Below are 15,858 nucleotides of genomic sequence, written 5' to 3' on the forward strand. Positions count from 1 at the left end.
GCATGTGGTCATGATGTATATGGCCCGTAATGTGCCGAGTGTTCAGATGTCGATAGACAAAGAAACCCTGACAAAAGTTTGAGTTGCGAGGCCTCGAGGAGCGATGTGAAGGTATCGAGAGGGGGTCTGACGACGGTTGTGTGCCGTAAACAAGGCAGCTTGTCCGCTGAAGAACAAAAAATCACCGCACTAGGCCATTTGTGAGCCAATCGGGAGGGTCCAGCCGACCACACCGTTGAGAGGTGGTTCGATCCACCGTTCACTTATAAACGCGGCTCAAATACCGGCACCCCTCACTACGTTCGTCTCTCTCTCTCCTCTCTCCCTCTCTCCCTCTTTAGATATGAATGCAAGCAAACGAGTGCGTCTTGCCTTCTCTCTCTGTGTCCAGCGGCGGACTTACGGCATCCCATCTAGCTTGGACGACTCCGTCAGGTATACAGCTCGGTCATCTGCCATGTGTCTCGGAGTAAGCAGCTGATGCGCCCACCTTTAGTGGGCAGGTGAAGTCATCTCGTCCAAAGACAAGAGCAACGTCACCGATGAGACGCGCGAGCTCGAGGATGATATCGAGCTGCGACGAAGTGGGATTCAGCGGTGTGTGCAATACCCCTTCTAACCCCACCCACTTGCTGAGCCTCGTTCAGTCTCCTCCTCGTCTCCGCCCAGTATCATCATGTATTATCCAAGAAGAAGGAGTCAGAGGCCCTCGACGATCCCGATAAATATCTGCCCCGCGATTCGATGGGCATTGTAATGATAGCACACGGAGAAGAATTTGGCGAGGATTCTGCGTTCGGTGTGTCTTCCGGGGATTCCTATCTCAGATCCCGCGCTGACACGTATCCTCTTACGCGACAGGATCCTCCCTTGTAAAATTCGGGCGCGCGCACTGTAAAATAGCTACACTTCAAGAAGCATATGCACTTACACTACAAGACTCCTTCGTTAACGCTCTTGATCATTTCTTGGATGAGATCAAAGACTACGAGCAGGAGAGAAAGAAGCTCGAGACTCGTAGGTGTGTGTGCTCTCCGACCCTCTCCCGTCGAGAACAGCATGACGAGCCCGGTGCATCAGATTGAACTACGATGCTGTCCTGAACAAGATGGAGAAGCTGAAAGGGAGTAAGAAGGAGAAAGATAGGTTGGATGCCGAGGACGAGCTGGCCAAGGCGAGATCACGCTAGTGCGTTACTATGCCTTATGCTACAGACCCTCACTCACCTCGTCGTTGGGTCTCGTAGCGAAGAGACAGCGGAAGATGTCCGAGCGCGCATCTACGCCATCCAGGAGAACGAGATCGACCAACAACGCGAACTGACAAATTTCTTAGACCTCGAACTGAACTTTGCTGAGCAGTATGTAGAGGTGTTGCGCGACGTGAAGATGAACTGGGTGGACGAGTAAGTCTTTACTTCGCATCTCTCCTTCATCACATAGACTGACCCGGTGGGTCTGCCCAGCTCCAGCGCCTCGAGACGCGACCATCCGCGCCCCACAGGGCCTATGCACAACTTCGCCCGCTCAGCCGAGCTTGAGGAGAGAGAGAAGGATAAAGAAAAAGACAAGAAGACGAGCAATCTCGGCTCTGTCCGCTCGCACAAGTCCGGCCGCAGCTCCGTCTCGACGGCGAGGCATACCCCACCCCCACCCGACGACGATTCTTCCGAGGAAGAGGTGGGCACCAAGCCCCGTTCGCGCAAGTCTTCTACTGCTGCACGTTCGCGGGCCGGCTCGGTCGTCTCACGACCGACGTCGCGCGCGAGTCGCAAGCGGTCGGATAGCGTGACGACGACAGGGAGTACTGTGGAGAAGGAGAAGGAGGACAAGAAGCGATTGAACGTGGCAGGATGGACGGGTGGCTGGAGAAAGAAGAACGGGGAACGACTGAAAGACGACGACGACGACGACAGCGAGCCACAGGAGACATCGCGTCACGGATCGACAAGCTCTCTTTCTTTCATGTCCGCCAAGTCAAAGCCGAAGTCTGCGAAGAGTACACCAAGCACCTCGCCCGTTGCGCCCCCACGAACCCTGCGTGGGCTTTCAGACGAGACGCGCAAGCGTGTGCGCGCGCTGTATGATTTCTCGGGGTCCTCGGATGAGCTGACATTCCATGTGGGCGACGAGATCGTCGTCGTCAACGAAGTGCTCGACGAGTGGTGGATGGGCGAGCTCGGGGGCAAGAAGGGCCTGTTCCCGACGAGCTACACTGAGCCTGTCCTCAACCTGCGTGCCAGGGCCTCGCCGCCAATCCCGCGCCGCGCGAACACTTTCAACGGGGCGCACCTCAGCACTGCGACCAGCTCCTCAGCCTCTACTTCAGACGACAGCGTCAGCCGACGCATGGCCGACGCGGTGGAGCACCCGTTCGGCGATCACAACGCCCCGCTGAGCGCGCGCACGCCATCATCGGTATACGGACATGGGTACGACACCGAGAGCCTCGCAAGCAGTGTGGAAGACGACGAGGAGCACGAGCAGGCAAAGCTGATGCCAGAACATAGCCACGAGGACGAGGATGACCCGTGGACCACACATGGCACCCGCACGGCGCCTGAGCTGCCTAGACGCCCGACGGATACTACTCCGCGCAAGGCACCCCCACCTCCGCCCCCCCGCCGCGCAACCGTCACATCGTCGACGCCACCCATCGGGGCTGTCGCAGCCGGCAAGGCTTCGCCATTCTTCAGCTCAGTTTCGTTACCTGACAGCCAGACGGGCAACTGCAACGAATTCAAACAGAACCCATTCAAGACGAAGGGAATGTGTGTGAATTGCTTCAGGATGCACATCGTCTGACATTCTTGATTTCATCTGCTCGACGGCCTCATGAGACCTGGGAAGTCGAACGTGTTTATTTTTTGCCGGGTAGATTATATACATATTCCTTGGAACGAGTCGTGAAACCCTCGCGGCTCGAGCGACCCTTGTTGAGTTGGGGTTTTGGTACTTATTGAAGCGCATATACATCGTAGACGTAGCGTAGTAGCCTTGGTATCGCTGGACGACATTTAATGGTGCTTACTGATTAGTTCACATATCTTTACTATGCAGGTTGATTGCTCTCCCAGAATTGCTACATAGCTAAGCTGTTCTAGTTGTGTCTAAACATTGAGGCGTTCTTCCAAGGCTCTCCAGCCAGCAGACTGTCTTCCGTCTACTTTACAAAAAAAAATACACCTTGACCTCTAATGTCTCTCTCTTGAGGTTCACTCAGCCTGCATATCCTCTACCGTTTCGTAGAATTCCTTGACGATTCTTTTCTGCGCGTCGACCGCCTTCTCGCCCTACAAGGTGTCAGTCCGACAAATAGATTGTTCACGGATAAACATACTTCAGAATCTGCAATTCCTCGGACAACGAGGTACTTTCTTCCAGTAAGGATGGCCTCGGTGACATCGCCGTCATGTGGTGAGTCTTTCGAGCCTGTGACGAAGCCGCCGGCTTCTTGAGCGATCACAATCCCAGCCTGTTTGAGGAAAAGTACAAGGTAAGCAGAGGACATTGAAGTGATTCGAGATGTGGCATACGCAGACATCCCATGGCCTATTTAATCGAATGCGGAGAAACAAGCACCGGCTTTAATACTAGGCTACCCAGGGAATCATACGTCGCCTACCAGCATCCGATCTCCCTGCATGGCATAATATTTCATGAGTGGACGTCCGATTCTTCCTATACTGACCAAAGAAAGCGCACCAATACATGTCGAGCCCACCCTGTGCGACCATCGCATAGTTGAGCGCCGCGCTACCAATAGAGCGGAGAGAGTGTGCCATGCGCCCGCCTTGGACACCGCCGGCAGGATCGCCCGCGAGGCGCGTGAACGAGTCGGCTTTCTTCTGGATCGCAGGGGCCTTGCGGTCGGAGCCCCATTCGATCGCTGTAAACCTCGTCCGTCAGCATCTCGCGATTCCTGGACGGTGCGCGTCGAGAGGCAGAGCGTCCCCCTCGTATGCGCGAGAGGGGAGCCGTGAGTAAATACGATACTAGACACGCACCCACAAGAGCTTGGGATAGAGATGGTAACGGGCGTGCGGGGGCCAAGGGCAGCTTCTGCTGTTGCCCGCCATTGCGCGTCAAGAACGATCCTTGACCCTTGGTTCCAGTGTATAGATGGTCGAGGAACGGGTTGTAGATCACGCCAAGGACAGGTCGCTTTTGGTCGATGAGACCGATAGATATGCAGGCGAAGGGAAAGCCATGGACGAAGTTCGTGGTCCCATCTGCAGGATCAGATGAAAGCGCAACATGCGAATAGCATCACAGGGTTATTTACCGATGGGGTCGACACAGAAGGTGGGTTCGTCTGTAAGGGGAGGCCGCGCTCCGGACGAGTAGCTTTCCTCCCCGATACTGCATCCGGCATCGGGTCAATCACTCAGCTTTGACCAGAAACTCGAAGGACAGACGCACAACTTGAAGTTCGGGTATGCCTTCGCGATCTCGTTCTTGACAAGTTCTTCGACCTTGACGTCGTATTCCGTGACGAGATCGACCGAATTTTTCTTCTCGCCGATGTCGGAAGCGGATGCGTTCTGGATAGCGTGTGAGCCCTCAAGTATGAGCTTTCCTGCGGTGCGCGCAAGGTTGACTGTGAAGGCGAGAATATCGCGCAAGTCGGAGGGGGTAAGGGGGTAAGTCTCAGACATCGCCGTCGTTGTCAAAGAGGAGGTGAGTTATTTGCCAGCCAGTGCTAACGAGCAAAGATAGCACGTTCGTCCATCTCCGGAACTTGGTACGCGACTTCACCATTTCCTCCCAATTTATACAATGGATGAATCGATGATCTCCCACAGGCAACAACGTCGACGATGCCTGTTTCTTTAATTCCAACGCGTAGTCCGATCATTTATGTTTTAGTTGGGCTGCTCTTGCGGAACACACTTATCGCACAATCGGAGGTCACAACTTTCCTTCCTCGCATCGCCGTGTCAGAAAGTACATCGTCCTCGATTATTACGCAGTTCCCCCACATGTAAGAGCAAGAGTCTCTATTTCTTCGTCGAACCCTTCTTCTCCGGTGCGGCGTGATTAGGCGGAAGCTCTTCCCCAGCCGACGTAACGTTCCTAAACTCAAAAGCGGGGCCTCCTGGCTCCGAGCTCTCGATGATCGACTTCGAGTAGCCCTTCTCTAATGCTTCCTCGGCAGACAGAACCTCAGCCACGGTGAGGTTGAGCGTGCGTTTCAGGTAGGGCAAGATCTCGCCCAGGACTTGGTTTTCCGAGAACGGCAGCGTCCGGTTGAACGCCGTTGTCGCTCCGAACTCAGCGATACGTTTCTGTTCAGTCACAAAATGTTCAGAATTCAGCGCACGGGGACCAGAAAAGAAAATTCACTTTGAGCAACTGCACGAAGGGCATTGCGCGCTTCTCCTTGATCAGGCCCTGCGCGGTCAGGATCTCTCGCACGCGCACATCGTCCACCTTTTCCCTCTCGGCGTCCCATGCCTCCTTGACCGCCTGCAGACACACGTTCTGCCACTCGGGGAACTTGGTCGAGACGTATACGCGCACGGCGCGAGGCTGCTTCGGGTCGAACAGCGCGGGTCCGCCCTTGGCCTTGCTGATCTTCTTCAGCAGCGCGACCTCGGCATCACGGATCGTCTTGACGGTCTCGCGCATGTAGGCGCCGGCGTCAAGAATCGGCTTGTCCACCGGTGAGGTCGGTGTCGGCCAAAGTGCATGCTGGATCGACTTTGGCTCTCCAAGGATGGATGTCCAGATGTGCTCGGCAAAATGAGGAGCAATGGGGGTGATGAGCAGAGCAGAGATACGGATCCAATACCGAACGAGGTCGGCGTGCATGCCGATGTCGGAAGTAACTTCGCGGTACCAGTCACGGGCGGTTTGGAGCTCGTAAAACCCGTACTTCAAAGCATCTTTGTAGTTGGTGCTGCGACGATTCATCGTAAGCTATGTGGGCAAGAGAACGGATGCATAGGAGCCTACGATTCATAATGTGACTGGGTGATGTTGATCAGGTTGTTGATTTCCTGCTCGAACACGGCGTCGTGATACGAACCACGAGGTCCTGTACGCAAGTTCGCAGATGCCTGCGTCATCTCCTGAAATTATGGGAGACCAATCAACAGCGATTTTGTGAAGCTGTAAAACAGCCAACGCACCTCACACCACCCCAACAAGGTATGCACTCGCAAGATATTCGCGTTCGCGGTCTTCTCGTCGAAGTTCGCGTCCTCGATGCCATCACCAGCATCCGCAAGAGCTAACCGCGTCGCGTCCGCACCGAATTTCTCCACGCCCTGACGCAGCGTGAGCGAGTTGCCCGTGCTCTTTGACATCTTCTTCCCATTCAGCATCAAATGCCCGTTCGTGCGCATGCTGAGCGGCCATTTATCCTCGGGGAATATCGCGACGTGGTTGTAGAGAGCAAACGTCAAGTGGTTGTTGATCAAGTCCTTGCCAGACGAGCGTACGTCGAACGGATAGAAGTAGTTGAATTCGTGTTTCATCGCGTCTGCTTTTTCTTTCGGTAGGGAAGAAGAGGAGGGCCAAGGCCCGTCAACCAAGATGTACTCCCATACCTCATCGGTCAACTGTTCAGGGGCGACATCGAGCGGACCGCGGATCTTGCCATCAAGAGACTCTAGTTACGAAAACAGAGGTTCAGGTCGCAGGAGTACTGTTGAAAGCGAGACTGACATACTGTGGAGCAGGTGAGCGACGGTGTAATACGACATGTATAATGTCGAGTCACTCAAACTCTCTACCAAGAACTGCTGATCCCAAGGTAATTTGGAACCCAAGCCATATGTCCGGGCGCACGCCCACTGGTTGAGCCACGCCAAAGTACCCTCGAACGCATTGCGCGTCTCCGAGAAATAGGTATTCATTTTGGCGAGCGCACTGAATAATGGAAGAAGAAATCAGCCAGCGGCGTTCCTTGTTGAATCTTTGAACGCACCGCTCAGTCTCCGCGCGCCACTCTGATTCTCCGTAGTCCAGGTACCACTGGTCCATGAGCGCGACCACGCACTCGTCTGCGCTACGTGAGATGACGAGCCCCTCAGGCTCCGCATACGCAATCGCCACGCCCTTCTCGATCAGCGCCGCGCGGACCTTAGGCTTCGCATCTTGCACGCTCTCGCCCTTGAAGTCACCGATGAGCATTGTGCCGCTGTAGAAGCCTTCCTTGTACGCGATCTCCTTCGCCTCCGCGAGTGACTTGGTGTCTTTCTGCGATGCAATCTTGAATTTCTTGATGAGCGCAGGGGCAGTCATGTCTCCGTAGGTCGGCGTTGAGAGCACTGGGACAGGGTCAAAAGCAGCCCATTTGGGGTCAATTTTGTAATACTCGGCCTTTTTGCGGAGGTCGGTGAGTGTCGCAAAGTCATCTGGAGAGTCGGAGGGGACAGATGTCACGACACCAGTACCCTGATTTACATTTCCATGCGTAAGGTTGCAAGATATACAGGCTAGGTTTCTGCTCACGAACCTTGGTTTCAAGGACGTTATCCATCGGGAGAACGTAGATCTCGGGATAGACAGAAAGCGGTGCAGATATTTTCGTGCCGACGATTTTGGATCCGTCGATCTCTGCAAGCTTGTTCGCCTGGCCACGGATTTCGAAGATGCCCTGGAAGGCCATGTTGCGTGCCGAGCGGGCTGTGCAGACGTAGGCCTCCTTGTCGTTCGCCGCGTAGACGCCGTACTTGATGGCAGTACCGACAAAACAGTTGGTCTGGCCGTACCTGCAAGGAAAACGGAATCATGGACAGCACAAGAAAGACAAGGATGCAACATACATGGTCTCCGGTCTCAAAGTTGCGGCAACGAGGTAGACCTTACGTCCGCTGACCTTGCCTGCGATCTCTTGAGCTTCCTTGCTCCACTCTAAGACTTCCATCTTGATGCCAGTATACTCTTGCGGCCCAACTCCCTCGCCATCTTGCCGATCGTGATCCATGCAAGGCTGGCCATCCTTAGGACTGTAGATCGTGTAGCGCTCGCCGAACTTGATCTTGTTGAGCTTGTACAGCTTGTTGATCTGCCAGCGGACGAAAGAGTCGTAGTACGGGTTCGCGTCCGTGGTCATGAAGCTACGGCGCCAATCGATACGGCTGCCCAGAGAACGATTGTCTGCCTGCGATATTGCATTCCCAATTTCATTTTCGCAGCAACAGAAAAATCACAGGATGTGCTCACAATCGCAATCGGAGGGAAGTACTCCAACCAATGGTAGGGATCTGCAAATTTCTTGACTTCAGTCAAGGGGACACCGATAGACTCGAGGATTTGGAACTGGTATTTGAGCCCCGTCGCCTTGGCCAAGATTTTGCCCTTCTTCGCCTTGTCTGCAGCCTTGGGTTGCCCTGCACCGCTCTCAGATGCGGCAGCCGCCTCTGCTGCTGCCTCAGCCGCTGCTTCCACCGCCTCATAATTCTCGAAGTTCTCTCCAAACATTTCTATTTCCCGGATAATTTTGTCTGAGGATGCCTACGCCGACTTGTCGTCAGTCAACCCAACGACGTCTGAGATTGAATGCACTGTCTGACGCACCTTGATGGGCATCCCGGTGACGTGGAAACCATGAGGGAAGAGGACCCGCTTGCCCAGCATTCGATGGTAGCCCGCAGCAAACTCAATCTTGGATATCGTAAATGCGTGTCCGAGATGCAGAGAGCCGTTCATGTAAGGAAAGGGAAAGTTGCCGAACCATTTAGGGAATTTCTGTTGGACTTCTGCAGGGGAGAGTCCTGCAGTCTCTTCAACTGATGGCGCTTCCACCTCGAAGATCTTTTCCTCCTCCCATCGTGCCTGATATTTCTCCTCTAGATTCTTCAAGTAGTCTCGCTTGGCGGTCTGTCGACGGCTGCAATGAGCAAACGTGACGAACATTGAGAAAAAAAAACGAAGAGCACCTGGCCAAGCTCGAGGGTAGCCGCCGGGACAGACGCGGAGGCCATGTTGAGATGTGTATGTACGAAACGCAGATGTACAGCTAATTTACAGGGTCTCGACGGTCGAGGAAGACGGAGTACGCTGCGCCAAATGGTGACAATTGTGGGAGGAGAGGGATATGATCAGGTGTGGGCAGGCGCTCTGCCTTGCTCTGTCCGAGTCCAATCCGATTGACTGCAGACGCGCCGGAGTCACGTCCAATTTTTCAGCCATCGATCGCAAACATGTGCAAACAATCCCTTCCTTTCTCGGCCTCAAGATCTTGCACTCACCTCGTCCACCATCACCGCCACTGACGACGACGCACAGCTTGGCGATGTTTCTGCGGCATTTCAGCCCGGGAGTCCTCCCCGAACGTCATCAGCTACGCGTCGGATTCTTCAAAATGGCGCCCTCGATACGTGCGTCTTGAGACAGATGAGTGTCTGGTGCGAGTGGCGCGCCGCATGACGTCGGAATATCTCTACAAAAGGCTCCAAGAGCCACACTCGGCTGCCAAAGTCCGGAATTACCGTCAGTTTACTTTTGAGTTCATCTTGATCTCCATCCGTGTTCTAGTCCGCGCCCGCTATGTATGCGGCTGCTGAACTATATGGCAGCTAAACAATAGTGTCTCTGGTCATCGTCGGACCGGTTCTCAAAGCAGGTAAGAGTCGTACACGAGTCCAACGCGCTTATAGTGATTTCGACACAGATATGACACTGTGTCTTGAAGCGGTCACCCGCTGTTGGACGTCGGCGTAGATGTAGAACTGGATGGACCACCTTGTCAGGGCCGGGCCAAGCCTTCGAATCACTACAATCGGATGGGATATACACCAGAAGCTGTTGCTCGTGAATATGCCTACAACGGCATCTGGAATCCGACATGAGTGAGTTGTCTGTTTGAAGGTACTTCACTACTTTGGGACATCTTAACAACATAGTAACATAGCTATCTTTTCGCTTCCGCACCACCGTGGTAATGCCAGGCACCCGCAGCGTCCTGGAACAACTCGAAGCAGGATTCGAGTTGAACAAAGTCACGCTGGAACCTTCTTACCATATCCGGTGGGCCTGCATCTGCCTTATTGTTAACAGCTCAGGCTCGACATCGTGGCGGGGGCAAACTGAATCAGGTCGGCGCCTCCGAACATATTTAGCTCCGTTAAACCACGGGCCGTCTGCGTGCAAAACAATAAGAACTTGAGCTGACCCGTCTTGGTCATTCCGTCCGCACCCATTGCGCATGTGTAATATAGGCACGCTCGACATCTGTCCTCACCTGCTCAATTGTCTTTCGATGTGAGTGCTTATCATGTGGCGAGAACGCATCCGAAGGACGTTTTAGATCTCATGTAAGTGCGAGATATAAAGGACCCCCTGCGCGACTGCATTTTTTCTCCATCGACCATCATCTTGACGTCCGATCCAGCGCTACCCCGTCCTCATCCTCATCCTCGCCCGCACCCTCATCCTCACCTCTCTTCCGCAACCGAAAATCATACTGCAATGGATTCTTTCATCACCGCATTCTTCACCAACACCCCAGTCGAGGTCGAGCCTGCCAGCACGACCCCCATCGATTCTGATAACGGGAATAGCGGCGGTTCCTACTGCGTCGTTGCTTGAACGATCGCGCACCACCCGACATCGACACCCACCCACACCCTACAATGGCTAGCTAATCTTATTAAACTCGTAAGTCCTCTCTCCGACATGCCACCAACGTCGTCCTAATTCGCTTCGCTTTTGTGAATCCTTAGAATCAATATTCTTTGCTTTACGACCGCTGCCGCGTTGTTTCGAGGAGAGGAGTTCCCGTTTTTAGGGCTTTTTGGAGCTAGAGATGCTCGCCGATTCTTTTTCGCGGCGGGCATGAATCTCATCGTGCTTTTTGTATTCGACTTTCGACCTTCTCTTGTTGTATCAGTGTCACCGGGTTGGGATTCTTCTAGGGCAACGATAAAATGGCAGCATTTATGAACAGTTGTAACATCAGCCATTGTGCGTTATACACGCCACAAGAAAAATTCGCATATAAAAGAGGACGTACAACGCTACCCGTAGTCGTATCTGCAGCATGGCCTTTCAGTGAAGGTCGGATAATGTCAGGATATATAGCTCGTTGCATGAGTGAATGAACGCGCTCCCGTGACGTACTATCGCCGACTCCATTCAACGCGTCGGCAACGCGGATTCGACGTTCCAGCTTTCAACCGCTTTCCTCAAGAACCCTCCGTCGACCAACTAGAGGTGAATCGGCGCATTTGCCGTCCTCAAACAATATGCCCGGGCCCAGCAATTCGCATAAGAAGAGAAAATCCGGGGGCAAGAGGGAGAAGGAGAGACGGGGGAAGCCGCGAGCATCGCTGGATACTGCCCTCATTGCCGCCGCCGCCGCCAATGGAGATATAAACGACGATACGACGGCGGTAGACAATGGGTCCGAGGGATCGAATAGCCGGCTCGATGACAGCATCGAGGAGACCGCGTCGATTGATGGGTCAGAGGCCGGCCAATTCGCTTCTACACCACTGTCAACGACGACCACCGCGTCCACCCCCGGCGCCCAAAGCACGGAATCCCAACATGATGCAACCATGACGCTCGCCGATGACAGCTACTCACGACACCCACCCCGACGCGGCTCGGTTTCCCCGCCTATAACGACTCTCCACACTCCACGCCTCGAAGCCATCACTTCGCCCCCATCCACCATCCTCCACAAGCATGCCGAGGCGCACGACCCTACGCTCGTTCTGCTGCAGCACCCAATGATCCACGACCCCGGCAACGGCCCCCGCGTACGCGACGTGCGCGCGTTCCTCGCATCGTCCTTCGCGCACCCCCCATACACCGCGGACCCTCTGTGCGCCGAATTCGCGCAGCCCGAGGTCTTCCAGATGCTCTGCACCGTGCTCCCAGAGGAAACCGCCCTCGTACGTCCTCCCCCTCGCGTCGCTCGACGTGTAGCGCTCGATTAACCGATGTGGGTCGGACAGTTCTTGTGGTACAACAAGAGCCGCAAGACAGGGCGCATCTGTCCAGCGTGCAGGCGTCTATATTGTCTGGGGGATGCGCTGCCTGACCCTATGCACGACCCATACGAGCAAGCAGCCAAAAAAGAGCCCTCTCCGCGCCTGCTCGCCGAGCAACAACTCAGCGGCCTCTGTACGTCTCTCCGCCCGCCCATGTCCTGACCCCAACCCTCCCATCCAACTGTGCTCTTTGCGTATCGCCCCTCACTCCCTGCAGGCTCTCCCCTCTGCTTTATCCTCGCGTCCTTCAACTACCCCGGAGCGATCCGCTCCACCTGGGGTCGCGTAGCCCAGGAGCTGGACGACGCGACGTGGGCGCTCCTGGACGGCCCCGGCGGCGGCCAGCCGGACCTCGGGCTCAGCATGCTCCTCAAGATGACGCGCCTGCACGACTTGGGTCTCGCGCAGCTGTGCGTGCCGGACTCGGGGATTGACGAGGAAATCTACGATCAGTCGTCTCCAGAGGACGAGAAGATCGCTACTCATAGACCCGTGACCGACACCCTGACTCCGATAGCTGTATCGTTATAGCGTATGTATAGAGTATTCCTGTCCTACTCGACGCTCGTGAGGTCTGTGCATATGTATGATAGGAGTTTGTTTAGTATGTTGATCTTGTCTCTTGCGATCGCAAGTGTATCATATTAACTGTTGGTCAGCCCACGTTATGCCCGCCTAGCTCAATCGGCCAGAGCGTCAGACTTTTACGGACTTCACAAGTTCCATCAATCTGAAGGCTGCGAGTTCGACCCTCGCGGTGGGCTTGCGTACCAGTAGCATTGGTCTCATTTTTGTTAGCAATGTACACAGCCGAAACATGGGTCTTACAGCTATTAGATTGAACAGGATGCGAGGTATTCGTTGGATGGATTCGACGAGAGATGGGATATATCTTTGTTGCAGAGACTGGTTTGCAACGGATGGCTGTCGGAGTCCTCCGTTCACACGTGCCACGGCGCACACACATAGCAGTACGCGCGACGCGCCTGACACCAAGCCGCCCTCGTCCGCCTCGTCCCTTCGTCCTAGATTTCGCATCTCGAGCACGCTCGCACCCGGACCGACAGCACTCTTCGAGCCGCGCACTGCGCCCCCAATCTACCACGCCCATCGCGTACACGACTTCCATATGTGCATATAGCATGCCATGTAGCCTGTGCGCCCCTTCCTCGGGAGGGGGGCGCACGTCTGCGCACGTCTGCGCGCATGTTCAGTACAGCCTGGACTGGACCCGCGCCTGGAGGAGCCTGTCTGGTCTAGACCGCCGCGCGCGACGCCGCTGACGCGAGGAGCGCAATGGCCACGCAGCATTGCAGCTCTATTCATACGGCAAGTAAGTTACCTAACTTACCTAGAATAACTTGGGTAACTCGCTGTACTGGACTTGCAGGCGAGCGAGCACGCCCCCGCTTGATCGGGCCCGAGGCTAACTGACGTGTTGACGTTTGCACTCGGTTCTTGTTCGGGCGCGTTCGATCGGTCGGCGGTCGGCGGTCGGACGCCTAGACTCTTCATAGACTCTCCATACATGCAGATGCAGATGCGCGAGGAACGAGGAAGATCTACAAGAGATACGATGCCATAACGGCCGAGTCTGGCGTACACGCAGCATACAGAGAGTGTGTATAATACATATCACACACGGCGCGCGAGCTCACGGGCTGATGGACGAGACTGGGCGATAGAATAGACGGGACGGAGACGACGGGTACAGACAGAGTACAGAGAGAAAACAAACGAGAAGAGAATAATGGAGGACTCGTCCTACGAAGAGGAACGCAGAAGCCATACATACAACCCCCACTCTTACCCGACGGCGTATCGCCATCATCACCACCACCACCACCGCAGCCGCCATCTATCACCGATACCCCTGGCAACTGCGCCCACCATCCTCACACACGAAGGGAACCTGAGGTCCCCGGGGGGCCCGCGCTCACATCCACGTCCCGTGCACCATCGCGTCCCACGCGCTCTTGCTCTGCAGCGTCGCGACGAAGTGCGCGCGCGCGGCTGCGCTCCCGCCGTTGGGCGTGCTCGTCCCCGAGCCCGAGGCAGAGCCGGAGGACGGCGGCAGCGGCGGCGGGGTCGCGGTCATGCTTTGGCACAGGGGCAACGGCGCGTCGGGCGGCGGGGCAGGGAGCGCGGGGACAGGCGCGGGGGCGTGCAGAGTGGGCGCGTGTGCGTGGACGTGCGCGTGGGGATGCACATGCGCGTGCGGGTGGTGCCCGTGCCCGTGCCCGTGCGGCGTCGAGGGCAGCGTGTACGTGGCGCCTGCGGGGCCCGGCGCGTGTGGGTGCAGCGCGGGTGGGGTCGGGGGCCCCGGGGAGGGCGAAGGCGAAGGCGAGCCCGGGGGCGTGGGGTGCGTCGACTCGGAGGGCGTGCGCTGCGGCACGGGCGCGTGTGTGTCAAAGCGTGTGCGTATGCGAGTGCGAGACATGCTCGTGAGCGAGAGCCGCGGGGGCGACCCGCGCAGGCGCGCGTCGTCTGCGCGCGCGTGCGTGGGGCGTCAGGGGATAGGGGCTTACCGAGAGGCTGAGCCGGGAGGGCGTGTGCGGGTGGGTGGGGAGGTGCGTGTGGAGGGGCGAGGGGTGGGGAGGGGGTGGAGGGGGCAGGGGCGTGTCGACGCCGCCGTGGGCGGAGGCAGGTGCCAGTGCGGGGTGGACGTGGGCGTGGACGTGGGTGGAGGCGTGGGAGAACGAGGAGGGCGAGGAGGTGCCCGAGCTGGAGTGCGGCAATGGGGGGCGTTTCTGTGTGAGGAATCAGGAGATGTGCGTGCGGGGGGTCGAGGAGGGAGCGAGGGCGGCGGAGCCGGAGAGCCGGAGCTTGTGCGGGGGCTTGTGGGAGGGGAGGATGAGAGAGGGGAGGGGGCGTACGGGGGACAGGATGCTGCCGAGCACGAGACGGAGGCCCATGACGTGCGCCTCGCGGTGCTGGTCGCTGGCGGCGTGCTCGACGAGCTTGCTGTGTGTGTACGTGGGCGTGTGCCCGTGGGGGCTGTGGTCGGGCGGGTGTGCGGACTGTTGTCGGGCAGTCGGGTCAGAAATTCGGGCGATATGCGAGGGAGAGAGCACAGACCATGTTCTTTGTTCGAATCTCAGGCACCGCGGTAATAGGGGTGTCGAGGGGCTCCTGCAGAGGCGAGGGGCGAGGGACTCGAGAGGGGAGGGAGGATGCGGGAGGCTGTTGGAGGCTGGAGAGGAGATGGGGGTCGTGGAGGGGAGGGGCGTGGGGGCAGACTGGGCTATGTTGTACTCAGATGCGGGGGACGCGGGGAAACTGGCCAGGCATCGCACGCCTCGGGGGATCTCGTCCCGTCCTTACCCCGCACTCGTGGCGGTGCCACCCCATATCGAGCCGAATCGCCGATCCAACTGCTAACAGTCGTTCAGCGCTCGCACGCATCCCAGGCCCTCTCTACTCGCTATCACAGGCTATCACTCGCCATCGCCGCGCCGTGGTCCGCGCCGTGCGTCTCTAGTAGGGAACGAGAATCTAGGAGTGTGGGTCGCGTGTTATTCGGTGGGAGGGCTGTGGGACGCACGTCCCGGAGGTACGCCGACCTGAAGATCTCATGGCCGCTGATCACACGTACGAGGCATATCGACGTGGGCCGTCGATGAGCCCACAATCAACACACGAGCAGCCCGGATTCTCATCGCTTATCGTCCTCTGTTGACCACTTCTCACAAGACACCGGTATACGACTGACATACGGGGATCGGTCCTGTTGTCGCCGTGCCTTGTGCACCCGATCTCACAACGTCTCTCAGAGCTGCAAACAGCGCGAGACAGCTACACGCCGGCTGTCGGTCGTCTCAGGAAGCATTCGACAACGTAGTGCGACACTCGCGATGTGGCCAGCAGCTCCAATCTACAGCAATCTATCCATTGAACGCGCTCGGCGT

At 56.6% G+C, this 15,858-nt stretch overlaps 8 protein-coding genes across 8 annotated transcripts; 3 read left to right on the forward strand and 5 right to left on the reverse strand.

Annotated features, from left to right (window-relative positions):
- The first annotated feature begins 327 nt into the window (after positions 1 to 327).
- HETIRDRAFT_477348 (uncharacterized protein) lies at positions 328 to 3,130 on the forward strand. The gene is made up of 9 exons (XM_009550015.1): positions 328 to 361; positions 418 to 435; positions 497 to 597; positions 648 to 799; positions 862 to 1,021; positions 1,081 to 1,188; positions 1,247 to 1,405; positions 1,466 to 2,774; positions 2,840 to 3,130. Exons 1-9 carry the CDS (start codon positions 344 to 346, stop codon positions 2,960 to 2,962), a joined length of 2,148 nt encoding a protein of 715 aa, XP_009548310.1. The 5' UTR covers positions 328 to 343; the 3' UTR covers positions 2,963 to 3,130.
- Positions 995 to 4,657, reverse strand: HETIRDRAFT_63751 (uncharacterized protein; the record flags this gene model as incomplete). The annotated part of the gene is made up of 9 exons (XM_009549672.1): positions 995 to 1,393; positions 1,449 to 3,292; positions 3,340 to 3,474; positions 3,536 to 3,551; positions 3,625 to 3,639; positions 3,705 to 3,888; positions 4,007 to 4,231; positions 4,285 to 4,361; positions 4,422 to 4,657. The coding sequence occupies 8 exons, from the start codon at positions 4,655 to 4,657 to the stop codon at positions 3,215 to 3,217; spliced, it is 966 nt and encodes a 321-aa protein (XP_009547967.1). The 3' UTR covers positions 995 to 1,393; positions 1,449 to 3,214.
- Positions 4,658 to 4,838: 181 nt separating this feature from the next.
- HETIRDRAFT_386267 (uncharacterized protein) lies at positions 4,839 to 9,044 on the reverse strand. Its single transcript, XM_009550016.1, has 11 exons — positions 8,891 to 9,044; positions 8,529 to 8,831; positions 8,175 to 8,465; positions 7,775 to 8,112; positions 7,465 to 7,720; positions 6,934 to 7,403; positions 6,676 to 6,875; positions 6,134 to 6,615; positions 5,958 to 6,073; positions 5,346 to 5,901; positions 4,839 to 5,287 (listed from the first exon to the last, which is right to left on the reverse strand). The coding sequence occupies exons 1-11, from the start codon at positions 8,933 to 8,935 to the stop codon at positions 5,000 to 5,002; spliced, it is 3,345 nt and encodes a 1,114-aa protein (XP_009548311.1). The 5' UTR covers positions 8,936 to 9,044; the 3' UTR covers positions 4,839 to 4,999.
- Positions 9,045 to 9,621: 577 nt separating this feature from the next.
- HETIRDRAFT_410440 (uncharacterized protein) lies at positions 9,622 to 10,610 on the reverse strand. The gene is made up of 5 exons (XM_009550017.1): positions 10,345 to 10,610; positions 10,261 to 10,267; positions 10,049 to 10,214; positions 9,865 to 9,980; positions 9,622 to 9,802 (listed from the first exon to the last, which is right to left on the reverse strand). Exons 3-4 carry the CDS (start codon positions 10,158 to 10,160, stop codon positions 9,865 to 9,867), a joined length of 228 nt encoding a protein of 75 aa, XP_009548312.1. The 5' UTR covers positions 10,161 to 10,214; positions 10,261 to 10,267; positions 10,345 to 10,610; the 3' UTR covers positions 9,622 to 9,802.
- phl1 (pheromone-like peptide) lies at positions 10,422 to 10,541 on the forward strand (the record flags this gene model as incomplete). Its single annotated transcript, XM_009550018.1, has 1 exon — positions 10,422 to 10,541. The coding sequence occupies one exon, from the start codon at positions 10,422 to 10,424 to the stop codon at positions 10,539 to 10,541; it is 120 nt and encodes a 39-aa protein (XP_009548313.1).
- A 587-nt stretch (positions 10,611 to 11,197) lies between the features above and the next one.
- Positions 11,198 to 13,364, forward strand: HETIRDRAFT_452848 (uncharacterized protein; the record flags this gene model as incomplete). The annotated part of the gene is made up of 7 exons (XM_009550019.1): positions 11,198 to 11,851; positions 11,915 to 12,083; positions 12,168 to 12,469; positions 12,544 to 12,554; positions 12,920 to 13,064; positions 13,170 to 13,283; positions 13,341 to 13,364. The coding sequence occupies 7 exons, from the start codon at positions 11,198 to 11,200 to the stop codon at positions 13,362 to 13,364; spliced, it is 1,419 nt and encodes a 472-aa protein (XP_009548314.1).
- Positions 13,365 to 13,496: 132 nt separating this feature from the next.
- On the reverse strand, positions 13,497 to 14,197 carry HETIRDRAFT_410441 (uncharacterized protein). The gene has a single exon (XM_009550020.1). The coding sequence runs from the start codon at positions 14,046 to 14,048 to the stop codon at positions 13,887 to 13,889; it is 162 nt and encodes a 53-aa protein (XP_009548315.1). The 5' UTR covers positions 14,049 to 14,197; the 3' UTR covers positions 13,497 to 13,886.
- On the reverse strand, positions 13,497 to 15,609 carry HETIRDRAFT_459706 (uncharacterized protein; the record flags this gene model as incomplete). The annotated part of the gene is made up of 7 exons (XM_009550021.1): positions 13,497 to 14,437; positions 14,479 to 14,700; positions 14,827 to 14,970; positions 15,029 to 15,194; positions 15,247 to 15,324; positions 15,382 to 15,481; positions 15,546 to 15,609. The coding sequence occupies 7 exons, from the start codon at positions 15,607 to 15,609 to the stop codon at positions 14,045 to 14,047; spliced, it is 1,167 nt and encodes a 388-aa protein (XP_009548316.1). The 3' UTR covers positions 13,497 to 14,044.
- Positions 15,610 to 15,858: the final 249 nt, after the last annotated feature.

The sequence above is a fragment of the Heterobasidion irregulare genome (genome assembly GCF_000320585.1).
Source record: "Heterobasidion irregulare TC 32-1 unplaced genomic scaffold scaffold_07, whole genome shotgun sequence".
Lineage (NCBI taxonomy): Eukaryota > Fungi > Basidiomycota > Agaricomycetes > Russulales > Bondarzewiaceae > Heterobasidion > Heterobasidion irregulare.